Genomic DNA, 27,908 nt, shown 5'->3' with positions numbered 1-27,908 from the left:
AGCTATTCTCCTTTTTGTCAGGTGGCCATCAAGCAGATGAATCTGCAGCAGCAACCCAAGAAAGAACTGATCATAAATGAGATCTTGGTGATGAGGGAAAACAAAAACTCCAACATCGTCAACTACCTGGACAGGTGGGTTTGAACTCTTTAATATAGAGATAAATGTCTGTTCAGAGACAAAGAGTAAATAAATACAATTATTTAATTTTCTATCAAGGCCAGATTGTGAGATAAAGTTGGGGTGAGTCCTGTGCAATTTCAGTTTGATCTGACACAAAATCAAAAAGATTTTTGACCGTTAGGACATGGATAAAGTCTGATTAATATTCCGGTAGACTATTGATGACACAAGTCAAAAACTGCTAAATTTTGTTCAAGTTTTTGACCAAAAATTGGCTGAGGGGTTCAAACTCAGCAGATGAGTTTGGTGCCAAAAAGAAAATGTTTAACACATTAACCAAAACCTGAACATGATCGGACAAAGATGAGGATCAGAGTTTGACTTATGGAAAACTAAGGACGTTAATATGTACAGAAACAGCTGAGAAACTGAAATGGTTATTGGAGGAAAGGTAAAAACCTGAATACTAGAGCACACTCTAAAACAAAACAAGAATTCAGATAAAGAAACTCAACCAAAAAACACCAATCCTCTCAGTTTGGATGTGATCAAGAGAATAGTGTGCATTTTAGTTCAATTTCTTACATTTCAAACCCCTTAAATAAAAGGGGAAATGTGCAAAATGGAGGGATCTCTGTACCTCCTCTTCAGATCTTCTTCTCCTTTTTTAATGGCACTCCAAACCAATTTAAAAGTGCAGCGCTGCCACCTAGTGGTTCAAAAAAATGTACACTTTTTGTTGCATTATTTGCATGACAGCACTGGTTTCATCACATTTCTGCTTTCATCATGACTCTGTTAAATTACAAATGTTGCATTTTTTTTTAGCTTTTTCATTAGTGTGAGGCAGACCTTAATGACTGAAAGCAGCCAACCGTTTGCTGGATCCTGATCACAACAAAACTACAGACCGTGTTTCTTCTGCGTTCCTGAACTCTCTCATCTGTTTCTCAGCTACTTGGTAGGGGATGAGCTGTGGGTGGTGATGGAGTATTTGGCAGGAGGCTCTTTGACAGATGTGGTGACGGAGACCTGCATGGACGAGGGCCAGATTGCTGCAGTCTGCAGAGAGGTAAGAAGCCAAGTTTAGACATCAGCAGAAACACCCGCTGCATATCTGTGATTGAGCCACACACGAAGAAAAATACATAGGTTTCCTTTAAAACGTTTTTTTCTGTCTTCATAGTGTCTCCAAGCGCTAGACTTTTTACACTCCAACCAGGTGATCCACAGAGACATAAAAAGTGACAACATTCTCTTAGGCATGGATGGATCCGTCAAGCTCAGTAAGTCTTTTTTTATGCTTAGTTAAGCTTAAAAACACACAGGCGTGAATATGACTGAGTCTTTGTAACCCTCTTTCTGTCTCCGCCTTTCTCTGCAGCCGACTTCGGCTTTTGCGCTCAGATCACTCCGGAGCAGAACAAGCGCAGCACAATGGTAGGAACGCCGTACTGGATGGCGCCAGAGGTGGTGACTCGGAAAGCTTATGGCCCAAAAGTGGATATTTGGTCTCTAGGGATCATGGCCATAGAAATGGTGGAGGGAGAACCGCCTTACCTGAATGAGAATCCACTCAGGGTAAGGATACACTTTTTTTTTTTATTGCAAACTCTATCAAACCTTTATTTAACCGACAGAGAAAGACAAAAGTAAAATGACTTATTTAATGCATTGTCTTACCTTACTAAGTGAGTTTTTCTATTCAAAATCTTAGTTTAGTTTTCAAACTTTAAAATTTGAGTTGTGAAACCACCAGCCACTTTAGTTGAGAAGCTTTCTTTTTAGTAAATCCAGAAAAACAGAAAAACCTGATCCTAAGTTTACGCCCTGCTCATCCTTGTAGGCACTTTACTTGATTGCAACCAACGGGACCCCCGAGCTGCAGAACCCTGAAAGGCTGTCGTCGGTCTTCAGAGACTTCCTCAACCGCTGTCTGGAGATGGATGTGGACCGCAGAGGCTCTGCCAAGGATTTGCTTCAGGTGACAATGAAAATAAATGCGAAATCACACAAATATCTAAAATTGGATGTTTGTATGGTATGTGTAGCAATACTAGAAGGACTCGGGGATCCTCTGTTCTGGGGCTCCGCCTTCAGGGGGGTTGATGTTGCGTTGCCCGTCCTTATTGGGACGACTGGGGTCCAGCTCTGTAGAGCGGGCCGTGCGCTGTCCTGTGAACAAATTGAATAAATAGATCCTCGTAACATCGTTTCTACACAGTAGTACCAAACCAGACGGTTTCCTTAGATCTACAGTTTTTTACACTTTGTTCAGTTTATTTGTCAAAGGTTCATTTTGTGTTGCTGAATATGCATTTTATTTGCTTTTATGCTAAGCGCTTTGTGTTTCGGCCAAATGAAAGGCGCCATAAAAATTAATAAAGTTTGAGTTTTTAAAAAGAGGTAAAAAGGGCAAATGTGTCTGACATTTGTTGGAGGAGTGAGTTAATCTGGAGGAGGGGCTTTGACAGTGTCAGAAGGCCGTGCCCCTATTTGTGCTCAGTTTTTGATCCTTCATCTCCTCTTTAAGCCTCTTTAATCCCTTTTGGGGTCGCTGGGTTGCTGGAGCCTATCCCAGCTACTGTTGACGAAGGCAGGGTACATCTTGGACAGGTCGCCAGTCAGACTTACAGCCACAAGAGGACCCGCTGTGGAGGCCGGAGTGGAATGGAGCTTTCTGCTATTAGAAATCCAGCATCGAAGGAACCAATCATTTTTTTTATTTTGGAATGGAGCATGAATTTTCAAGAACAACGAGCATCAGTGTTGTCTAAAAATTGCGGAAACTCAGCGGTCCAGCCAATCAGAATGCCTGAAATCTAGACGGATCAAACTTCTCCCAAAAATGAACTCTTTTATTGTTTTCCACAAACGCAATAAGGACAATTTATGATCAAAAAAAAAAAATCACAATTCCAGGAATCATTTCTTCTCTTAGGTAAGAATTTTTTTTCTGGGCTCCCTAATAGCTAAAGCTGCACAGGCAGTCTTAAGTACATCCACTGTCATAACAGCACAAGGAAGGTCACATCATGGAGCTGTGAGGTCTGTGATGGACCTCTACTAACAGAAACTGTTAATATTTGTGGCCCAAAGAAATCTGTGAATTTCACCTGGAATTGTTTTTTCTATTTTCGTTCGTCGATTAGCTTGTTGACAAAATGTGTTCTAGTTGTTTTTATAAAATTACAACTAAAACTTTCATTCTATATGGCAAAAACAGTTTGTTAAACATTTTGGGGTTTCCACACTAAAATGAATCCCATTTTTCCAGATGGAATTTTCAGCTTTTGCATATTTTTATGTCTAGTGTGGAAATATAACACAGAAAAATTACAAAATAAACGTAGTGTCACAAAGGTGAGGTTGTGGTCATTAACAGGATACAGAATAAACAAGCAACTCGACTTTCAAATAATAAAAGAGCATTTAAAAACAGGTCCTAGGTTCCAAATTTTTTTCCTGTGAAGCATGTTTTTGGACTGTGGAGTGGAGAAAACCCGCACATGCACTAGGAGAACAACTTCACACACTCTTTTGAAATCCAGCTGGGATTTGAACCAGGGCCTTCCTGCTGTGAAATGAGAGTGCCAACCACTACACCATCATGCAGCCTCCCAGTTATGATCCTAATTATATATGTAACAGGTTGTAACTTGAAGAACTGACCTGACTCAGATGGTGATTTTAAACCAGCCGTGGAGTTGCCTCTCTGTTCCAATGTGCAGTTCTGCTTGATTTCTTCCATCCCCTGATTCTGTTTTTCTTTTTTTTTATCCGCAGCACTCCTTCCTCAAACTGGCGAAGCCTCTCTCCAGCCTGACGCCTCTAATTTTAGCTGCGAAGGAAGCCATCAAGAACAGCAGTCGTTAAGGGCTGGCTCCCTGTTCGCGCCCGCGGCTGAAGCCCTGCCTGGGATGTGCCGGCTCATAGCAGCAGGAGTTTTGAGAGTAGGGACAGCACAAGGGGGGGAGGTGTGTGACTTACAAAGACAGCACAAGGACAGAAAACCTCCCCAGGCCTCAGACGGAGGACTGACATCCGGCCTTTGCAGCCTCTAGGTTTGTGCTGCGGGAAGAAAAAAAACAAAAAGACCTTATCTCCTCGTTTCTCTGTCCAGCACTCTGTACATGTAGAGCAGTTCATCACAAGTGTGTGTGAGGGAGTGTGTGTTTGTTTGCACTTCTGTTTGTGTTGCATCTTTCTGCACAGTAGTTGGACAATAAAATACAAAAAAAATGTAAGAACAGAGGATCATTCACAGAAAAACCCTGCAGGAGTGAAGCAAATACAAAGATGCCGGCCTGTGCAGCTTTAGGATTGGTTCCTTTCCTCCGGTCCCTCCATGGAGCATGATCCGGCCGCACCTGAACCTGCAGCAACCAGCTGACGTGGAATAGCGCCCCCTAAAGCCCAGCGTTTGCCTGCATGACCATGGCTCTGTGGACAAATCTGCAAACACTGTCACATCATAAGGTGGCATATCTGTGTGTTTTACTGTGTACATATGTGAGCGAGTGTGTTGAAAGTCAATTGACATGATCAATTACAGCCTAAACTCCCTTCTAGGATCCATTTCATATCTCTCAGGAGGTGTAGATCGAAAAAATTGATCCTCGTCATCAAATCTCAGGACAATTACCTGCAGTTGTCCCTAAAACAGACTGTACAAAAGTATTCAATGTGATTATCACCTATTATATAATTTATAATCCATATTTATATCAGATAAATCACTCAAGATAAAAGCATCTACAAATTTTTCTGTTTGTGTAAAGCAAACAGAACTGGATGAGCAATTTCGATTTTTTTTCATTGTGTGTGATTAGTGAATTTAAAGTAACAGAAGAAAAAAAACTCAAAAGCAATGCATTGATGAGGTGCTGCTACATAAACTGACAACAAACTTGAACTCCCTCCTCCCTAAAGAAAGGTTTTGAACATAAGACGGCCTAATTTAAAGAGTCGGGAGGAGAAGTGGATTTCATCCCGCTCTCCTGGAGGTGTTCGGATAAGTTGCTGCCTTCTCAGGTGGAAACGCTCAGGCTCTGACCGCCACCTGTCCCCATCTACCAAACATGCTGTTAACGATGCTGCTCGTGCTTTAGTTTTTCTTGTCTTATAGGAGTTGTTTGTCTTAGAGTTTTTACATGAGGAGTAGCTTTTTGGAAAGCAGTTGTATCCACTGAGCGAGTGCCATTCCATGATTGTACCATTACTCCCCCGGAGGTTTACGGTTTTCCGACATTCCTTGCATTCCTGGTTTAGACTCCATTCTTGTACGCAGGTGGTCTTTGTCATCCATCCCCAACTTGTAGCCTAACTCTGTTGCTTGAGTGTGCGCGTTAGGGGGCTACCTCAAGTCTGCAAAACAAAACGCCTCACTAGAGCATTCCACCTTAACGCCGAGGTGCAGGGTAGCTGCTTTGGTCACATTGTACCTCTTTTTACAGCAGCTGTGCAAAAGAAAAGGGGTGCAACAGATTTCATGCATGTAAAAAAATATACACTGTTACTCCAGATAGGTTAAGATTGTTAGGCAATGTATGTATGTACTGTATATACAACAGGAAACCCCTCCTTTTTCCAGAACTGTGTATTGACAATATTAAGGTTGCTATATAGTATGTAATAAATGTTTTGCACCCTGGAAATGGAAAAGAGAGGAATACACACCCCCCAGCTTCTGCACTTCTGGATCCTCCTTTTTTGTTCTGGACTTCCTCCGTCATCCGAACCGAGATGCATCAGGCTGTGCGCGGGCCCACACAGCCTGAAGAACCACTGCTGTCCTGTGATGCTTCATACGTGCACGGCAGGTGTATGTGGCCTGCTGGGGGACAACTGGCCCCCGAACCCATGTACAGAAACTTATGAGCACAAAAGGTGAAGTTTGGGATGAGACACACGACTGACGTGCCCCCCCCCCTCCCTCTTTCTGTGGTTGCTCCTGTACATTCTTCTGTTATGAATGTGTAAACCTGTACACGTGGTGTTAAAATTCTTCTATTAATGTCTATCAAGAGAATGGAACAAAGACGGTTACTTTTTAAATTATTACCTTTATTATTATTATTATGATTATAACTCTTATTCTTGTCTAGCTTTGTAAAACTGCTGATCCATCTGACATACCTCAGCAGCCACCCCCCACCCCCACCCCCCCATCCCACCCCATCTTTAAAAAGAGGACAAATGAGTGACGGGGAAGTGAGGTTTTGGATAAACTATTTTTAATTGTGTTTGAAGCAATAGACTTTTTGAACTTTGAATTGTGCATGGCTGTGTCTTGAGTGTTAAAAAACAATAAAAAATAAATAAAAACATGTTTGGGAATTTGTGTAATAGAAAAAAAAGAAAAAAGATGCTGATTCTTAGAAAATTTTTATTGAAAAGTCATCTTAGTTTGTTAAAAATCATAAACAGATTTTTTACACTGGTGGAGGATATTCGCAGTTTATCATGTAAATACTGAAATATTAAATGAAGAAAATTGGTTGGCAAAAACCCTAGGTAAACAAAGACAGTTGCTCAAAGAAAATAATTGTAAAAGTAAAAAATAATTTTCACAATATGTCTGACATTTCTACATTTTTACTAAAGGTTTGCTCCGACTAGATACAGCCCATGCCGTATAAGTTTCATTCTATATGGCTGTCAGTTCACTTTCAGTAACTACACAAAGAATGATGCTGCCGGGCATTTCGTCTGCCATGTTACTGCCTCTCTTCCTGAGCTGGAGCTTCTGGTAATTCTGAGTGTCCTTTGGCGATCCAGACAGCACCACCTGACCCATGAATTCATCCTTCACTGCGTTGCTGTTCCACACCTGAGGAAAACCAATTGATAGTCAGGTTAAGAGGAACCAGAGGGCCCTTTGGCAAAGTCATGACTCCTTTGATTCCAGTATGTAAACTATAAGAGAAAGTTGTATTTTTTATTTGATTTTATTTCAAACATGTAAAACATTAAAAAAATAATCTGCAATCTTCCTAAGCTAAGAGAAAATTAAATGTTTTTGGCATTAAGACATTTGACAGGGTTTATCTTTCCTTGGTGATTTCTGTAAAATAACTTTAAAAACAAATTCTAATTTTATACCTTTTATGTAAGTTGGAATATTTTTAATTGGCGATATATAAAATATGCTTTTTAATGATTGAATAATATTGTTCATCAGAGTAAAAACATAATTTCTTTAGTGAAGTCCACCCACATTGATCAGTTTTGGCCCAAAAGAAACAAAAGAGCCTTCTTACCTCCACAGTTATGGGCTTGGTGGGTTTCTTCCTATAGAAAACTCCGCTTGTGTCAAACTCTGGATTTAGAGTGTCTTTGTGGATAGTGGACTTCACAGATTTACCCTCACAGTAAATGATCACATAAGGGTCAGCACCTGCAAGTAAAGACAAATAATAATAATAATAATAATAATAAATCTCCTGCTCTGAATTGGGTGTAATTAAAGTTTAACTTTGCAGCAAGTCCTCTAACCTCCGGTCTGGTCCTGGTTTTCTAGTCCCTCAGCATTTCTGACAGAGACGTGAGTCACAACTTGAGGGTAGCCAAACAATGGAGTCCAGCATTTCACTTTGGGTTTGTCCTCGGTCAGTTCACTGTGAAAAATGGAGACAGACATGGTTTAGTTATTAACCTTAATGAGGTAAACTAGAGTAACACCTTGGAAGTTTGGCAAACCAAAAAGATGAAGAAAAGATTGTGAAAAAAAAGTTTGTGCACTTTCAATGGAAATAGAAGGATGTATCTAGATCTAAAAGGTAAAGATATATTTGTTTTCTCCAAAACATTCCCATATATTTCATAACTACTAGATCTCTTCTTTTTCAACCTTAAAAACTCTAGTCAAACTTTGATTCACTTTGACTCAAACCAAAAGTAATCACTCAGTGTCATACCGGCAGCCTGAGTCTACATCAGTGAAGATTCGCAGCATGAACTCTCCCGGTTCACCGGCTTGAAAGGTGGTGGGGATGATGACGTATCGGCCCTGAGGCAGGTTGCATCTCAAGAAAACTGACCGAGAATTGATAAAAATCGAGGTTTCCATCAATTTCTGACTCAGAAGTCGATGAATTCTATACTTCCTGTTCAATTCCACCTGGAAACAAAGTTAATATTTTACAGGAGTGAAACGTAACAAAAGTAACACAGAAAAGTAGCCTTTTAATTCAAATATTACAAATAACGATACTCATAAAAGACCATTAAAATGCAAAAGCATTTAAACAAAACATAGGAAACATAACTGTAAAATATTTTGTTAGATATAAGTATTTAGTTATTTATTATGTTACCCATTATAAATTGCTAATAAGAATCCCTTTATGTCAAAACTGTCATAATCTGCAGTTCACTGTTTTTAATTAAAAGTTGGTGCTGGTTTAACAAATAACTCTTATCAATCAGATCTAAGAGAAAACCTTTACACACAGCCTGCACTCATTCAGTAACCATCAGAACCTTTTAGTTTCTCTTCAGTTCAAGTTAAGACTGTTTCTCTCTGACCCTGCTTACTTGTCTGTTTTCAGCTTCGCTTGTTCAGAATCTGAGCAATTTCTGCTCTTTGGTTTATGGAATAAGGATTTTTGCCTCTGGATTGATATTGTCATGGCCCCTGCTATGTTCATTGGATCCAAAGTTCCACCTCAGCCTGTCACCATTTCCTGCTCTGACTTTAGCTTTATGCTCATTGAAATTAGGTCTGTCCCATATCCCCACTTATGACTGTTGTACCATCTGGTGAGGCAGAGGTTCTAGCTGCTGTAGAGGTAGTATGTCTGGGTCATTTTCACTGAGCTTATTTTTTCTTAAGGTCCAGAACCTGACACAAACCCCTTTTACTTTTTGCTGGATCAGGGCAAAATATGACACCAATGAAAAATAATGTGTTTTCTGTCTGGTTGGGCCCAGCCGAAAGTATAGATGTGGGATCCCTCCCCTGTGGGTCCCCCACCTGGAGGAAAGCTTAAAATTTACAGGTGCAATGTGGTTTGGGTAGCAAACCCCCAGTCACTGAATTTAGATTTTGGGATATGGAATGTCACCTCTCTGGGAGGGAAGGAGTCTGAGCTTGTGCAGAGGGTCAAGGGGTATTGGCCAGATATAGTCAGGCTCACCTTTGCCATAGGCTCTGGAACTCAATCCCTTGAAAAGGGTTTAACTCTCTATCATTCTAGAGTTGTTCATGTTGATAGATGGCAGGATGGTGTACGTCTATTTATGAGCTCTGATCTTGAATGCCCAGTGTTAGAGTTGACTCCAGTGGGAGATAGGGTCATATCCCTTTCTTGTCACACAGGGCATAGGTCTATGGTTGTGGTGTTGGCGTACAGGCCAAAAATCAGTTCTGAGTGCCAACCCTTCTTGGAATCTCTCAGGGTGGCATTGAAAAGTGCCCCAACTGGATACTCCATTGTCCTCCTAGGGTACTTTTATCCCCACATAGTCACTGACAATGGATAATAAATGAATGGCCTTCCCCATCTGAACCTCAGAGGGGTTCTTTTGTTGGACTTCTCTGCTCATCATAGTTTGTCCATGACAAACACCATGTTCAAACACAATAAGGCCCATCAGTGCACATGGCACAAGGTCACCCTAAGTAGGAGGTCAATGATTAACTTTATAGTTTCGATTTCCAGCCATGTGTCTTGGACACTTCAGAAAAGAGAAGGGCAGAGCTGTCCAGTGACAGTTGATAATGACTTGGAAAGACTAGCTGGTGAGGAGGCCCAAAAGACTTGGCAGACCTAAACCTACAACGAAGGTTTGATGGGAACATCTGGCTTAGCATTAAGTCTCTGGATGTTGGGGGACTGTCTTGGTGACATGTCTCTGGAGCAATGTGTGGTAGTTCTAAATGGTACTTTTTGATTGGCAGACTGTGGTTATGGTTCCTCTCTTCAAGAAAAGGGACCAAATTTTGTGTTACAAAGACTGAGAATCACATATCTCATTATTTTTGGGATAGTCTCTTCCAGGGTACTGGAGAAGAGAGTTCAACCAAAAATTGAACCTCAGATCCAGGAATAACTGTGCAGTTTCTGTCCTGGTGTGTAACAGTTGACTACTCTGTCTTCTATGACCACAATATAGTGAGGGACCCTAAACCCTAAAACATCACTAAATTGTCTCTTTAAAAAGCAGGGCACTCCCAAAATTTTATGTATAAAGTAATATGAATGTTACCTTTAAAATACTGAAGCCAATGGATAAATTTTCTCCTTGACCAGTTTTTCTAAGGATCCTCCGGTCTTTTTGTTGCAAGGTGATTAGCACTTCATCAGTTTCCTTTGTCACATCAAACATATACTAAAAAAGGGAGTTCAAAAGACAGTTAAAACCTTATTTCATCTTGTGTTATCAAAAAAAAAAATCATACTAATGTTTTCACAATCTGCTGCACCTGTGGGTTCTGCAGAAATGTCTTGTTATTACCGCAACCACCACAGCGGTTTAAGAGCGGATCGCCATGCTTGGTCCAGCTCCCAAAATGCAAAACCTCATTCCATGTCTTATGGACACTGATGACTGAAGTGTTGATAATGCGGCAAACATCTGCATCAGTGAATTGTTTGCACCAGTCTTCAAAAGACATCCTGTTGATGAGAGAAAATATTATTTGGTAATGAACTTGTAAAAGTTTATGTTAATCTCAGATTTGAAGATCTTTGCCATTTACCAGAACTCTCCGTCATCCTCTACTGTGAGGCCAAGGTTTTTCCTCTCCATATCACCAATCTTGGCCCATTCCTCGGAGCTTCAAAAACACAAGCAAAAAAGGTGATTGATGTACTCCAACACGATAACATAAATAAAAAGACTAAGCAATAATAATTACAGTACTATATTTAAGCCATATATATTTTATTTCAGGCACATATTAATACAGCTCAAAGATACTTGGACAAGTGACACATGGGCAGGCAAGACAGGAACTGAACCAACGATCCTCCCATCAGAGGTCTAACCCTCAACCCCAGCCACCCTGAGAAAACCCCTGTTGCTTTTCTCTCAATTTCCTTTTTATCATTTTGTTTGAAAACTATTTTTTAAATTATTGAAATCAACTATATTTTATTTTAAAAGAGTTTTATGCTCAGCACAGGAAACAGGAAGTCAATATCAGCCATATTGTTTTGGCTTGCAGTAGCAGATGCTCCTTGAATCTGTTGTATTGTTAGACTTGATGGCTGCCCTTTTATTTAGTGTCACTTAAATGTGTCTAGTCTGTTTATCCAACATGGTGGGATTTTTGAGTTTCAACAGTTTTACTTCAAACATATGGATGCCTCAAGGCAAATCAGAAACCATATCCCAGATGCCATATCCTGACTTTTGAAAGGAAAGAGTTAGTGACTTCAAAGTCCGATTAGCTAAATGCAATGACAGCAGTACACCTCCCCATCTGTATTTCTTGATTGAAAAAAAATAGAAGAAGCTGGTGAACATTACAAACTTTGACCTTTTATAATTACAGTACAAAGTCCACAATTGTTGGAAAGTGGGAGTGGATATTGACTGGGTTAATCTTAAAAATGAATCCCAGTCAAGAGTCCACAACTGACCAAACTACAATTCGTTTGTAAAGTTCAAGGTGTTTCATTTTAAATTCTTTGAAAAATGACATTTAGAAAATGCAGAAATGTTTGAGCAGGAGAGAGAGACCTCAAAGATAAGTTGATCAAAGAAACTTTGATAAGCAAGAAAGTTAAATAGAGATATGCTGGTTGCAATGTTTAAAACTGAGTTAATCATTTAATAGTTGGTTAAACATGTTTAAGATTTTTCTATAGTTCTTAATTTTGAAATTAATTTATACATTTTCTTTGCATTTGTCCTGTCAGTGTTGAGCACAGCCACTGCATTTACGATTTTGAATCTCCTTCAACGTGCCTCCAGCTCACCTGTCACTCCAGGGTCCATTCCACTCCTTTTGTCCCCAGGGGTTTCTCATTCGAATCATAGGAATAGTTTCATTTTTGAAGAACGCTATTAGCCCATGCCCTAAACGTACATTCTTGACCGCCGTCACAGAGTATGCATGGCCCTTCACTAGACCGTTTGCCTTCTTGAACTCAATTTCATGCTCCTCTGCCTGTAAAATGCAGAAAGTAGGTAAGTACAGTCAAAGTATCTAAAGAACAGGGATCCGAAATCTTAGGGGCCTGTAGAGACCTTGATGGAACAGCTGATGATTCCTCCGCGTTCATAAACTTTGAGCAGGTTTTCAAATAGATGGTTTTGCTTTTCTTGATCTTTGTAGAAAGCCTCTTCCTCTAAGTTGATGGGTTCACATACAGCACCACTGAAATCCACCACAGCATCTCCAGTGTTTCCTCCTTTTAAGGACTCATAGCAGCCATAGAGTCTGGGGTAAAAACACAAAGGTTTAGTTGGAAATAAAGAGGTTCCACTCTTTTATAGCACCCTTTAGATAACAATATATAATCTTCTTGCTTCTCCTAAGAAGCCTGAAGCTCATGCAAATTTCTGAAGAGGAGAAATACTTGTCAATAAATCAAGTGTACTGACTTGGCATAAGCCTTCTCCAACAGAGCACTCCAGAATTCATTTTTGCTGTTTGATTGACAGTAAATCAGGCGTCCGTTAATAGTAGGCAGCCGGTCGTCCACTACCACATCTGTCCACTGACCAAAGACCCAGAACTGAAAGTGGAAAATCCCAGCATAGTTTTCTGGATGTTTGGGATCCCAGTCCTGCTCCTCCCAATCGGGAATCACCTGGAAATTTATCAATGAAAAGAAAACTCAAAATGTTGTTAAAAATGAAAGATGTTAGATTCCAAAAACATTTTGCAGTGTTTTATTATTTTTTTATGGAAATTTAAAGTTACATTTTCATTGGCTGTGGAACACTTAATTAAACAACTCTCTTACAACCCTTTTTCTGGAGGCAGGCCTGAGCTTGATGCTCACAGGATTTTTGTCTAGTGGCTGGGGCTCTTGGTACAGGTAGTAGTTGGATTCAGCCTAAAGAATTTACATTGGATCACTCCCCTGTGGGGCCACCACCTGCTGGAGAGTTTAAAAGTGGTAGATCCAATCTGGTTTTGGTGGCAGTTAAAGGCAGGTGCCTTCGTGCCCTATTCACTGGTCATGGAATCGGGGTTTGGGGACATGGAACGTCACCGCTCTGTGAGGGAACTTAAAACGTGTGTGGGGGTCGGGAGTTACTGGCTAGATGCAGGTTGGTTCATCGCAAACAACAGTCTGGACTTTGAAACTTAATTTTGAAAGGGGTTGGACCCTATCATTCTGCCTGTATCGTGGTAATTGAGGTTAATGCCACTAGATTGGCAGATCTGGGTGGTGGTTCCCCACTAAAGAAGAGGGATCACAGTGTGTGTTTGACTAACAGAGAATCACACTTTACAGTCTCTGCGAGAAAATATTTTCCAGAGTACTAGAAAGGAGAGTTCAGGCAATAGTAAAACCTTATATTTAGGAACAGATGTACAGTTTTTCCAGAAACAACAGTGCAGTTTCTGGCCTGGTCGTAGAACAGTAGACAAGCTCTTCACTCTCCATAGGATGCTATAGGGCAGGGGTGGCCAACCCTGGTCCTCAAGAGCCTCAACCCTGCCTGTTTTCTAGCTCTCCCTGACCAGCTTGCTGCTGATCAGCTGACTCAAGTAATTCCACATCCTGATTAGCTGAACACACCTGATTTAGGTTGTCAGCATCAAGCAGTCCAGGGAGGGCTGGAAAACAGGCAGGGTTGAGGCTCTTGAGGACCAGGGTTGGCCACCCCTGCTATAGGGTTTATGGGAGTTTGCTCATCCAGTTCATATGTGATTTGTGGATTTGAAGTAGGCAATCAAAGATGTCTCATGGTATCCTGTAGACTGTACTCTATGAGTATGGGGTCTGGGGAGCTTTACTAAGGACTCCCCTGTCCCTGTATGTCCAGAGCTTAAGCTTGGTCTGCATAGCTAGCAGTAAGTCGGACCTTCCCCTGGAGCATGTTAGGCTCCAAAAAGGCTGTCCTCTATATCCAGTTCTGTTCATAATCTTCATGGACAAGATTTTTTTTAGCCCAGAGGACCACGTGATTTGTCTACATTTGCAGATGATGTTGTCTTGTTGGTCTCATTACCTCCAGCATGTGTTGAGGTAGTTTTACTTGAGTACACTTTAGTTGGGTTGGGATGAGGGTCAGCACTGCCAAGATTGAGATCATGGTTGATGATCAGAAAAAGGTAGTTTGTCAACTCTTGGTGGGTAGAGTGCTCTTACCCCAAGGTGGAAGAGTTCAAGTATATTAGCGTCTTGTTTACAAGTGAGGGAAATTAAGAAAAGCCTGCTAATGTGGTATGGACATCTGGTCATACCCCGAATACCTCCCCATTATTCTGCTCTGGAAAAGGGTCCTGGGCATGTCCCATTGAGTGACCCTGGGGAAAACCCAAGACACACTGGAGAGATTATCACTTGACTGGCCCAGAAACACATTGGGATCCCCTAAGAGCAAGGGTGTCAAACTCAATGGCACAGGGGGCCAAAATCCAAAGCACACTTTGGGTCAAGGGCCAAACAAGATAGACATTTATTGAACAAACTAAAAATTTTTTTAAAAACTTTGGAATGTTCCAGACTAGGGTCCACTTGGGTGAAGTTAGACTGAAAATTTGTTCCAGACTATCAGGAGAAACAACGTGTTTCAGTAAATTAAATCTGTCCAGTCTGAATATGTCCTAAAAGATAAAGTATTTCTCATATTAAACTCGCCTTTTTCCAGAGGTGTGGTTTCAGAGCAAGGCATGAGCTCGCAGCAACAAACCAGCAGTTGCCTACTTCTCCTTGATTCAAATCATGGGAACTGATACCTTCCACAAACAGATGAGGGTCTGAGCTTATGTCCTACATTTAAAAAAAGATATTGATAGTTAGATGTTTTTACAGCATTTTACAATTACATAAAAAATCAACTGCATAATTAAACAAATAAGAAATCTGCTATTTGATTAAACTTCCTTTTTACTATCTTTTTGCACTGCCACTCACCCCTGGTCGCTTCCACTCCACGACACCAGGAGGTGGTTGTCTATAAAACAAAGATGAATTGCTTGCAGGGAACTCTGGATCTTCAAACAGCTTCTTGTTATGGATGCAGTCCTTCTTCAGCTCAGCATAATGTTGATTTTTGAACGGGACAACAGAAGAGAACATGGCTGAGACACTGAAACCTCACGGCTGGAGATGGATGACAAAACAGACAAGATAACTTGTAATTTGGTCAGAAACAGAATTCAAACTGTGGTGACTGAAGGCCCTGAATTGCACTTGCAGAGAGATCTACGTCTCTTTCAAATCATTGTAATGTGAAATAGAAAAAGTTATTCGTGTTATTCAGAAGACATTACCAGGTGAATGTCAGATTGGGTGGTCAACAATGATCTGTTGGCTCTGTTTCAGCTGCTGTATTTCCACAGACAGGCATGTGCTTGGGGATTGGGGGTGCTAAGCCGTGGGCTGACCGTGTAAATGTCAAAGTGAAGAAATTCAATGAAGTGCAGGTTTATGTGCTTTTTCTTCTTCCGTGGTTTTAACATGGCTGATTTGTAACACATCTGTGAAAGTTTCATGTAAAAGACCACATTTTTTTCAACTTTCTCCACATGTATTCACCAATTTTGATCTGTGCTTGATTGTGCCATATTCTCAGGTGGACAGCCAGGAGAGTGAAAGTTCAGGTGAGGCAGGAGAAAAAGATGAGATAGAAGATATTGTATTACTGAAAGCAGGGAGATTGGTTGACACTGTAAATCAGAAGAAGGCAAAGGCTGAAGAAAAAGAAGGAAAGATGGAGTTAAAGCCCAGATAGAACATAAAGGAAACAGCTAACAGGAGATGGGGACAGAAGGCAGTGAGAGGCCACACCCAAACCTACTTGGACTAACACACTCAGTTGGCCCTGCCCATGCCTGTGATGTCACATTTATTCTGACAATGCCGTTAGGCAAATAAAACCACTATGTGTCACACAATGAACAACAGGTTTTATGAATAACCAGGGACAGACACAATAGCAAAATAAAAGACTGCTTCCTACAGGTATGCATTGTGAAGGTAACAAGTGCAGAGGCTCTTGTAAAGGGACGGCATCTTACATGTTTTCCAACCAGCCTGCCGTTGAAGTTCCTTATTGGCTAAACACACCTGATACAGGTAAGCAGTAGCAGATAAGGCAGGATTTTTGGAAAACCAGCAGGGGGACAGCCCTCGAGCCCTGGTGTTTGACACCCCAGGTCCAGACCCTTCAGCAACTGAGGTAATGATCCTTGTCAAAATCATCAGTTTTGATACAGTCCTGTGTCTTAAGATGACCAATTGAAGGGACTGTAACAAGAACTGTATCTGATTCATTGTAGCAGACAGATGTAGACACGGCAGCCGCTCGATTAAAAATTATTGATGAGGTTTTGAAGAGGCTGGCCCTTAGCCGAACAGAGAAAAGTGTAAGAAAAGGCCACAGAGAACGCTGCATCAGTAAGTCTTGACCTCCCATGTGAGGTTCCAAAACAAGACGGAAGAAGAAAAAATGCCTTCTAGATAGTTGCCACAGCAGCTACACGCAACCATGCTTTTGCAACCTTGGAGAAGTATTACAAGGTTATATAAATATGGGTTGCCATAACACAGTTTTTTTTTATCCTGAAAATTGTCATTGCAAAGGGTTAAATTTGTCTTCCATGCGCCCTTTTTAAATTTCAGCACCACGCCCCCAGCTACTACAAACCTATCATAATGTGAGGAAATGTGAGTTCCAGAATCTTTGTTTTTCCCATGGCAATAAATCTTATGCTATTATGAAACTCTGCATTCAACCTGTAAATGGTGCAAGCTTGTAAAGAACAGGTGTTTGTGGGATGAGCAGTAGAGTCGACTATGTAGGTTACTCCAATGACAACGTTGAGCACCTGGAGGTTTTATAAGCTCAAAAACATTAAGTAAAGTTTGGCAAATTTTCATGGTTCTGCTGCTTATCCAACAAATATATGTTCCATGCAAAAAATGAGTTATGTAGTGACATTCTTCCAAAAAGCACTATAATTCCCAAACATAAATTTGCTTATTTTTCATGTGAGTTTTCAAAATTCTTTATGAGGTGACGGTCCCCTAAAAAAAAAAAAAAAAAAGTTTGGTGATTCAGAACTTTCCTGTTAAACTAACTTTTTTTTAAGAAAATGTCCAAATGTATCTAGAATTAATTTAGTGGAAGAAAATGAACAGAAGAGTGTTTTTTTTTAATATTACTCATTAAACCATATAATATTAAAACAAAATAAAGTGTAAAATCAGATCTGTTTTAGAAAGAAGTATTTACATTTTAAGAAAATAGATTAAAAAAAGGATCGTGGCTCTCGCCTAACAGCAAAACACTGAATAGTTCCCTGTTTCACAACAAGGAAGTTCCAGGTTTCATACCTGAGTCTGTTTTACATATAGAGATTTCTTCCAGAGTGGGGCTCAAAGCCACACCTTAGCTGTGTGTTTGTTTTAACAGACTAGATTCTATAGACTGCAATTTTACTCCGACTAAATCACTAAAAAACAAAAACAAAAAAAACCCTTGCTGAGTGTTTTAAACCCTGCCTGATATCTGATGTGTGTTCCAGTCGTGGCAGCGAGCGTTTGTCCCATTTCCAGCATGTACAACGTTCTTGTTGTGCTTTCAAATATCCCACCCGCAGTCACGCCACTTCACAGCTGAGACAGTGAGATATATTTGACACAGAAAACTCGCTTTCACTTTGATCTGTGTAAAACTGAAAGGAAAAATCCCAGCAAATAAAAAATCAAAACAAATAATAATTTAGTGCATTTTACTGAAAAAAAGCCAGAGAAACTGAAATAGAATCACACTTACTGTGAAAAGTGAAGTCCTGACAGTATTTAGGTTACACAAGATCTGGTAGTTTCTTGTTTAGGTCTATCAATGGTGAGAGCTTTAACAACAATAGCTGCTCAAACTCAGCCCTAAAACTGGTCTGCCGAGAAGGGCGTCTCTACAGCCAAAGGTGTTATGCAAAGGCTGATATGAATAATACAAGTAGGGAGGAAAGGTAAGAAGGGAACCGCTGCAACTGTTTCTGTGTCCGTCAGCCCCCTAAAGGTGAAGACAAGTTGAAACCTGCCCCTCCTGCGTGAACCTCTCTGGATTTTTCCACACAAACAAAATGCAAACTTTTCTTTCCCAAAGATGTCTCACTTGTTCTTTTCCATCAATCTCCACTACAGACGAACATACAGCCACTAATAAGCTATTTCCTTCCTTAGGCTGTCAGAGCCGTGGGAATTAAAAAAAATGGTTTAATTATCAAAACACTTGGACTATTTCATAGACAAGACAGAAACAGGTCAAACTGAAGACAGAAAAGTTCAAAACAACATTGAATCATATCGTTCCGATCAGTTCAAGAGAAAAGAGTGTTTTACAGTAAGTGAGGAAGGAAATGTTTAGCTATACAATGAATAAGGGAGCATTTCCTGTGCTAGAATGCAGGAAGACCATGTGTAAATGAAATTATCGGCAAGCAAATAATTTAAAAGGCAGCACAATGCCAGTCAAGAAAGAGGTCAGGAGGTCATTTCAGAACACATGTCTTGTTTTTGGGAACATGCTTTTATGATTTCCTATAGAACATCATGTTTTTTCCATTTTTATCCACTATCATGACTGTTTTTTTACATTTTTTTTTCAGTTACAGGTCACAAATTGCTTAGTTTAATAAGCCGTAATAAAGATAATTTATAGATACAAAAGTTTAAAAGTGAGAGATGGACATTTTACTTTGTACAGAATGACTAACTTTCACTCATGCAGTCTCACTTCATTTAAAAAAAGAAGTGTTAACAATTCAGTTTCCCAGCTGATAATTTTGAAGGAGGTCCTTGGCTGACCCTGGAATACATGACTCAGTCATCTGGTATTAAGCTACAACAGTCAATATTACACATTACAGTCAGCAGGTGGCAGCACTGCCTTGTGCCTCTGTGAAGGCAGTGTTTGCCTTTTTTGTTCTAAAGTTGTACAGCAGAGGGCGCCACAGAGATATTCAGCACTGAAAGAAAACTACAAGTGAAATATATGAATGTGGCTGGGAAGGGTTTAACACAAACAATAAAAAAGTTTACGTGGGAAGCCAAAAAGCAGATGAGAACTGAAACATGAAAGAAATGATCATATTTGGAAAAAAATATGAATTCAAAAAGAAATGAGGAAAAACTAGTGTCAACATTAAATCTGTCTTCATATAAAATCATTATATACTGATCATTTTTCAACGCTCACTGTAAACTTCTAAATTCCAATCATGTGAACAGGAAGCTAGTACAAATAGTTATTTAATATAAAGTAGTATTTATTACAGACATCTTAGACATCTATTTCTTTTATTTGACCCTTAAGGTTCTAAAGGTCAAGAAGGATATTGACACAAGTTTACACATTTAGCCAAGCACAATCAAGAAATTGTAATTTGGAATTGTAATGGAAATTTGGATGAGGGCCACACTTGGCCCAAGAGCCGAATTTAGGACATGCCTAACATCATATAATGCCACAGATTACCACACTCTATCTGAAGCTTTTAAAGTGATTCTTGATACAGATTTCTTTCCCTTAAAGGCACAAAAATCTTTTTGTTAGTGTGCAAAACAATTAGAAAACTGGATTAAAAGTTTTGGATTATTCTAATAAATTACTAAAAGAACGCACATCCAGAACCTAAAAAAAACTTGGGAAGCAAACTGATGGAAGCAAACACTGACAAAAACTTGTGGTTTTGGGTTTTACTTCCTATATCTTTAAAAATAATGCATAAAAAATATGTTTAAAATGCTTTGACACACAAGCAGTTTCTAAAATAAATACTTGCATTAAAATTGTTTATTTAATAATAATATATTTTATTTAAAGCGCCTTTCTAGCGACTCAAGGACACTGTACAGTATAAAAGAAAACAAACATGACAAATAAACAAGAATACATACAGATTACAAACAGAGACACAATAAAATCAGTCGACGGATAGATGGGTTGTGAAATCAGAGAGAGAAGGCAGATTTAAACAGGTGGATTTAGAGTCTGGATTTAAACATGGGTAATGAGACAATAAGCTGTGACACCACAAACAAAAGTTGTCTAAAAGCAAATAACAAACAGGTATGTCTCCTCCTTGATTGTCAGAGTCCATACATCCGCCGCATCTAAAATACAAAGTTAGGAGTGAGTAGGAGCAACAATCATGCCAGCATCCACTCCTTACACTTATACTTTTGGAACACAAATTATATGAATATCCGTGTATATTTTATGTCAAGCCTTTGTAACAACACTTGTTAAAGCATATCTATCCATAAGTAGTATTGCATTTATTTAAGTAATTATAGTAAACTTGAGAACCATCAAGTAAAATACTGCAGTTTTATGTGAAAAAGAATCTTTTGTTAAAATATTGAATGAAGCGCAGAAATGAGAAACTGTGACGTTACAAAATACCACTAAAAAGAAGCAATTTTAAGAAAAGCAAAAACTGAAGTAATTCAGTTAAAAAGACAAAGAACTTGAAGAGGGGGGGCTAATTTCTGTACAAAGTGGTGAATGAAGTATGGTGTAATGAGGACACCCCGCTGCTGACAGAAGCTGGTCTCCTGGTATAATAGCGCTCCCTGCAGGATAGAGACCGCTGCAGAAATCGCAGTAGGAATATCTAAACATAAGGAAATATTCTTGAATTCAAGTGTATAGCTTTTACTGTCGGACAAAAAACTATTTTGTCAGCCACCAACTGTGCAAGTTCTCCCTTACTAAAAAAAAAAAAACAAGAGGGCTGTAACTTTAATTGTAGGTAAACTTCAAGTATTAGAAACAGAATGGAGGGAAACATCCTGGAAATTAAATTGTATATTAGTGAAATTATTAGTATTCAGTGTTGTAGAATGGCAGAAATTTAAATGTATCTGATGTAAGTGAAATCCAAATCTTTCCGTTTTATTTTGCTCATCTGGGACCAGATCACGGTCTACAGCGGTCTAAGCAAAGTTACCCTGGCAGCTCCTCTACTGGAATCTCAAAGTACTCCCAGGCCAGCTGAGATGGGTCATCGCCAGGGCTTCCACCCAGTGGGACATGCACAGAACCCCTCCACATGGTGGGAGGTATCTAGCCAGTGCCACCTCTACTGGCTTCTCTCGATGTGGAGAAGCAGCAGTTCTTCTTCACACTTTCTCTGGGTGAAGGAACTCCTCACCCTATCTCTAAGGTCCAGCCACCATACGGAAGAACTCATTTTGCCCACTTGTGTGTGGGACCTCTTTATTTCAGTCATGACACAGAGCTCATAGCTCATTGAAAAGAAGATCGACCAATACTTTTAGAACTTCCCTTTCTGACTGAGCTCTCTTCACCACACCGGTCCAGCTCAGAGACCACATAATAAGACACCGGAAAACGGCAGAAGATTTCATCCTCCCATTTTTCTCACTTCTGAACAAAACCCCAAACGACTTAAGCTCTTAGACCTCGGGCAAGAGCTCTCCACCAACCCATAGAGGTCAAAATAGCTTCGTTTGGTCAAGACTCATGGACTTAGATTTGGTGGAGCTGAAACTCATCTCAGCTGCTTCACACTCTGCTCCAAACCGGCCCAGAGCATGCTGGAGATCCTGGCTCAATGAACCATTAGGACAATGTCATCTGCAAAGAACAAAGAGAAAAATCTGCGGTCCCCAAACCAAGAAATTCTATGCATGAAGATTACTGTTGTAGATTTCTTTTTGGTGAATTATGAAATCTACAGATCTTCCCCAAATCTACAAGGCATATTCGGACTGGTTGAGTGGACTCCTACAAGCTCTCCAGTGCCCTATGGAGAGTAAAGAGCTAGTCCATTGTTCCACTGCTAGAATGGCAACCACATTGTAGTTCCTAAATTTGAGGTTCAAATATAGCCCGAACTCTCCTCCCTAGTACTCTGAAACAGACTTTCCTAAGGCTGAGGAGTGTGATCCCACTGAAGGAAAGTAGCTCAAAAAGAAGAACAAAAATAGTAATGAAAGGAAGAGTAAATAATAACCAACAGGAAGTTTATTTTTATCTTTTTCTAAAGTCTGAAACATTCTTTTCACAATTTCTTGAATATTTAAACATTGTATAAAAGGTTGGTTCTGACTGGTTTTAGCTACCGCATTGATAAGTTCTATTCTGATGTACATTATAAGGCTGTCAGTTCAGTTTCAGTAACAATACTAGTAGTGATTCTGCTGGGCAGTTCCTCTGCCTCTCACTCCCCCTCTTCCTGAACTGGAGGTTCTGATCATTCTGAGAGTCCTTTGGTGATCCAGACAACATCACCTGGCCCATGAATTCATTCTTCATCACATCCACACCTGGAAAAAAACAATTGACAGTTAGGCAAAGAAAAAAGTTTTTGCCCTACTAACACACAGACAACTTTCCCAAATCCACAAGGTGTCTATGGACTGGTTGAATGAACTCCTACAGGCTCTCCAGTACCCTATGGAGAGTGTAGAACGGGTTCACTGGTCTGCAACTAGGACGACGATTGCATGACCTTCTGTCTTGTCCTGGTTTTCTAGTCTCACAGAGTTTTTAACAAACAAATGAGTCACAACTTTAGGGTTACCAAAAAAATGGAATCCAGCGTTTCTCAACTGGTTCATCCTCGGTCAGTTCACTGTGAGAAATGGAGACAGACATGTTTTAGTTTGGGATTTAACCTTGATGTGGTAAAGTTGAGTAACTTCTTTTCAGTGTGGCAAACCAATTTGATGGAAAATAATAGGGAAAATATATAAATTAGGCTACTTTATAGATACTTAAAAATATTGTGATTATGTCATTCTGACAATATTTGCAAATTCTTGCATTTTCCATGAAAACAAAATGTGGGATCTAGATGTAAAAGTGAAAGAAATTTATATTTCTCTAAGATGTTACCAAATATCTGACAACTAAAGATCTATTTCTTTTTTTAATCTAAAAAAGTTTACACAAACTTTATTCACTTTGACTCAGCTTCAAACCAAAGGTAATCATTGTCATACCGGCAGCCGGAGTCCAACTCAGTGAAAATTCGCAGCATGAACTCTCCCTCTTCACCAGGATCAAAGGTGGACGGGATGATGATGTATCGGCCGCGAGGCAGGTTGCATCTCAGGAAAACTGACCGAACATCGGAAAAAAGTTTGATTCCCGTTTGTTTTTTAGACCGAAGTCGACACATTCTTTTCTCCCTGTTTAATTCCACCTGGAAACAAAGTTTACATTTTACAGGAGTGAGTATTTACTCATTTGTAGCACATGAAGTAACCATTTTTTTAACACTAACAAATACTTCTATAATATTTGTGAAATGCAAATAAAATACACATGTATCCAATCAAAAAGACAGAAATAACTGTAGAGTAATCTTTATAAGATATGGGTGAGGTATTTTTATCTACCACCAATGACAACTTGTCATACTTGGGGATTCCCTCACTGTCTCTCCATATCAGTTGGTTCTAATTTAATGAATAATCATCATTATTAATCATCAATCACATCTGGGAGAAGTCCTTTATATACAGCCTGCACTCATTCAGTCCATGTCAGACTATTAGTTTCCCATCTGTTCAAGTCAAGACTGTTTCTCTCGGGACCTGTCTGCTTTCAAGTCTGCTTGTTTAAACACTGATCTATGGAAGTTCTCCCCCCTGTGTAAGTTAATTTGTGATTTAATCAGGTAATTTGAGAAATTCATTTTACATTTTACAAATCAATATACAATTCAGGCTTGCAATTTGAAAATGCATTTTAAAATTTAGAAATCTATCTGAAAATAATCCAACTCAATCTTACATGTTTCAAATTAAAGGTTTGAATAAAAGTAATATTAATTTCATTTTAAGCTGCCATGGTTTTTTGGTACGATTCAAATGAAAATGCATTTCACATTTGGAATTCGGCCATGAATTTTGAAAATGCATTCTAGAAAAGACAAATCAATGTTGAATTTGGTCAAATTTGACAGTAGGTTACAAAGCTAAGAGAGTAAAGTCGTATGGATGTTACCTTAAGAACCCTAAAGCCAATGAACAAATTTTTTCCATGACCAGCTTTTTTATGGATCCTCTGGTCTTTTTGTTGCAAGGTGATCAATACTTCATCCGTTTCCTTTTTTACATCAAACAGATACTGAAAAGGGGATTTTAAAAGACAGTTTAAATCTTCTTTTCTTTTGGGTTTACAAAAAAAGATGAAAATGAAAAATATAAATGTGTTCATGAGCTTTACCTGAGGATTCTGCAGAAATGTTTTGTGTCTATTGCTGCCACCGCTGCGGTTTAAGACTGGATCGTCATGTTTGGTCCAGCTCCCAAACTTCAAAGCCTCGTTCCACGCCTTCTGGATGCAGGTGAGTGAAGAATCGACAATGTGGCAAACATCTGCATCAGTGAAGTGTGTGCACCAGTCTTCAAAGGACATCCTTTGGATGAGAACAAATATTTGTTAATGACCTTTCTAGAAGTTTACGTTAACCTCAGGAATGGACTGCAGTGATTTGAAGATCTTTATCGTTTACCAGAACTCCCCGTCATCCTCTACTATGAGGCCAAGTTTGTCCCTCTCTGTATCACCAATGTTGGCCCATTCCTCAGAGCTACAAAACACAAGCAAATAAGGTGGTTGATGTACTCCAACATGGCAACAACATAAAAACATTTACCATGAAGAATCATCCCATTAAAATCCATCCTTTAAGGGTTTCTCAACAATAGATTGTAATTTAACATCATGTAAGAAAAATAATAGTTTACTGAATACTCTTGGCCATATGCATTCATTCCTTATTTTCCATTTATCAATGTGTACCAGGTTTTAAAAACTAGACTCGAATTCAAGAGATTAGAAAACAACAGCAAAAAAAGAAAATTAGGCTTTTTGAGTAAAGTGACATCCAACAAAAGAGGAGCAACATACAGAAAACAGAAAAGTCTTTCTGTGTTTCTGTGCTCGGGTCTTACTTGGGACTTGCAAAGCAATGACTTAATCCCACCTCTGCCTCCAGCTCACCTGTCACTCCAGGGTCCATTCCACTCCTTCTTTCCCCAGGGGTTTCTCATTCGGACCATGGGAATACTTTCATTTTGAACGTTATTAGACACCCCATGACCTAAATGTACTGCATTCACTCCTGTCACAGCGTATGCATGGCCTTTCACCAGACCATTTGCCAACTTGAACTCAAATTCATCCTGGTTTGCCTGTAAAATTCAGAAAGTAGGTAAGTACAGCCAAAGTATCCAAAGAGCAGAGATTCAGAATCTTAAGGGACAGCAGAGACCTTGATGAAACAACTGATGATTCCTCCGCGCTTATGAACTTCAAGTAGCTTTGCAAATAGATTTTTTTTGTTTTCCTTGGTCTTTGCAGAAAGCCTCCTTCTCTAAGTCGATGGTTTCACATACAGCACCACTGAAATCCACCACAGCATCTCCAGTCTGCCCGGTTCTTAAGGACTCATAGCAGCCATAGAGTCTGTGAAAGAACACAAGTCTGGTTGAAATATATCATGTCCCACTCTTATTTAACACCTTAAACATAGCATTATAGAACGTTCCTGTTTTTAGTAAATAAAAGCATAAAGCTCATGCTTATTTCTTAATAGGAAAATGCTATGTATCTTGCCCATATATCAAGTGTACTGACTTGGCATAAGCCTTCTCCAACAGAGCACTCCAGAATTCACTTTTGCTGTTCGATTGACAGTAGATCAGGTTCCCGTCAACTGTAGGCAGCCGGTCGTCCACTACCACATCTGTCCACTGACCAAAGATCCAGAACTGAAAGTGGAAGATCCCGGCATAGTTTTCTGGATGTTCGGGATCCCAGTCCTGCTCCTCCCAATCGGGAATCACCTGGAAACATTGAAATGAAAACACAAATTATTTTTAAAAATTTAAAGTTCATTTAGATCTAAAAACATTTCATGTTTTATTCTTTGCATAGATGATATAAGTTAGTTTGCTCTATTGGCTGTTGCATACTTTTGTTTTGTTTGACTTGACCCGTAGGGGAGCAGGAACTGAACAGTAACCCAATCCAACCCAACCCACAAGTTTCCGTGTCAAGCAAAAATATAGGTTAGGTCTTTGTGAAGATTTTAACGTACAATTTTCTAGTCTTACAGCAGACACGACCGCTTGGCAAGGGTTAAAGATTAATGGTATTTGGGAATTTTGGCAAGTTGGGACATATTAAGTTTGCATTAAACAGAAAATACCAACAGTGATACAAGTCATACATTTTAAAAACAACAGCATTGTATAAAATATATACAATGCTGATATTAAATGCACCAACACTTCAGTTTTTGTTTAAAATAAAGGCTTTTTATTGTTAACTCACCTTTGTCCATATGTTTGGTTTCAGAGCAAGGCATGAGCTCGCAGCAACAAACCAGCAGTTCCCTACATCCCCCTGATTCAAGTCGTGAGAATTGATACCGTCCACAAACAGACGAGGATCTGAGCTTATCTCCTACATAAAAACAATTATGTTGATATTTAGATCATGTTTTCAACAGAAATGGTGAAAATATTGGGGATTAACAGCATATACCTTCAGTTTAATAACAGGTATGGTTATTGTTTAAACTTCCTTGTAACCATCATTTCAGACTGCCACTCACCCCTGGTCGCTTCCACAGAACTTTACCGCGAGGTGGTTTTTCATAAAACAAAGATGAATCGTTAGCGGGGAACTCTGGATCTTCAAACAGCTTCTTGTTCTGGATGCACTCGCTCTTCAGGTCGTCATAATTTTGATTTTTGAATGCGACATCAGAGAAAGACATGGCTGAGACACTGAAACCTAACGGATGGATGATAAACAGACAAGATCCGTTAGTTTTACTCTAAAACTGGTTTGCCAAATGTTTCCTTGTTCTGCTGCTCATCTCACAAATGCACATTCCTAGCACATTTACACCTATAAAATGGGTCATGAACAGACTTTCCACTAAAGAGCTCTGATACTTTCAATAATAAATTTACTAATTTTCACATACATTTTCAAATGCAATGTTTTATGGTGTAAATGTGGCACTGAAGGCAAAAACAAAAAATCCCAGTCAAATAGGCGATGCAGAAACTTTCAAATTTAGCTATAAGTAAATTAGTGGAATTCAACACACAGAGGAGTGTTTTCATGCAAATTTACTTTGTGTTAAATAGAAAACAAGAAAGTAAGAAAAGAGAAATAAATTCTGACCTGGACAACGGCTCTCACACTGCAGCAAGATACTGAGTAGTTCACTGTTGAACAAGAAGGAAATCTCAGTCTTTTATACCTGAACCTCATTTACATACCAGTGACACGTTTCCTCCAAAGTGCAGCTCAGAGCCACGCCCCTCCTGCATTTTTTCTAACGGAGCAGATTCTAAGAAATCCACAACTTCACTTCCACTAAGCACACTAATAATTGAAACATAAGCAACATTCTTTTGATTCCTTTAATCTTCCCATCCACTGTCACCACATCTTTCATCTGAAATACTCATGTGCTTTGAACACAGAACCAAGGAATTTCGCTTTAAGTTTGATCTGCTTCAAACTGAAAGTAGTCAGATCTGTCCCACACCTTACTTCCAGAAGAGGGACTGCATAAGAAAGCCGCTGTCCAGATGTGCACCTTTACTGGCTCTATGTGAAGGAGCAGCATCTCTACT

At 39.5% G+C, this 27,908-nt stretch overlaps 2 protein-coding genes and 1 pseudogene across 5 annotated transcripts in view; 1 reads left to right on the top strand and 2 right to left on the bottom strand.

Moving 5' to 3' along the window:
• Window positions 1-6,452, top strand: part of LOC112142447 (serine/threonine-protein kinase PAK 3) — a 38,987-nt gene extending 32,535 nt beyond the window's left edge. For all 4 annotated transcript variants that reach the window (XM_024265840.2, XM_024265839.2, XM_024265837.2 and 1 more), the window contains 6 exons: window positions 22-134; window positions 1,078-1,195; window positions 1,310-1,409; window positions 1,508-1,704; window positions 1,970-2,107; window positions 3,910-6,452. In XM_024265840.2, the coding sequence (XP_024121608.1) occupies window positions 22-134; window positions 1,078-1,195; window positions 1,310-1,409; window positions 1,508-1,704; window positions 1,970-2,107; window positions 3,910-3,999 (756 nt within the window). In that variant the 3' untranslated portion in view covers window positions 4,000-6,452. The remainder of the gene's footprint in view (window positions 1-21; window positions 135-1,077; window positions 1,196-1,309; window positions 1,410-1,507; window positions 1,705-1,969; window positions 2,108-3,909) is intronic.
• A 45-nt stretch (window positions 6,453-6,497) lies between these two features.
• Window positions 6,498-18,431, bottom strand: LOC112142446 (calpain-5). The gene is made up of 13 exons (XM_024265835.2): window positions 18,040-18,431; window positions 15,174-15,362; window positions 14,898-15,029; window positions 12,682-12,890; window positions 12,325-12,517; window positions 12,054-12,244; window positions 10,829-10,906; window positions 10,553-10,745; window positions 10,336-10,458; window positions 8,043-8,245; window positions 7,621-7,742; window positions 7,386-7,522; window positions 6,498-6,955 (listed from the first exon to the last, which is right to left on the bottom strand). Exons 2-13 carry the CDS (start codon window positions 15,336-15,338, stop codon window positions 6,773-6,775), a joined length of 1,929 nt encoding a protein of 642 aa, XP_024121603.1. The 5' UTR covers window positions 15,339-15,362; window positions 18,040-18,431; the 3' UTR covers window positions 6,498-6,772.
• Window positions 18,432-20,216: 1,785 nt separating this feature from the next.
• Window positions 20,217-27,908, bottom strand: LOC112142512 (annotated as a pseudogene).

Source organism: Oryzias melastigma, linkage group LG14, assembly GCF_002922805.2.
Source record: "Oryzias melastigma strain HK-1 linkage group LG14, ASM292280v2, whole genome shotgun sequence".
NCBI lineage: Eukaryota > Metazoa > Chordata > Actinopteri > Beloniformes > Adrianichthyidae > Oryzias > Oryzias melastigma.
The sequence above is the reverse complement of the archived record's forward strand: the minus strand, read 5'-3'. Positions and strand labels throughout refer to the sequence as shown.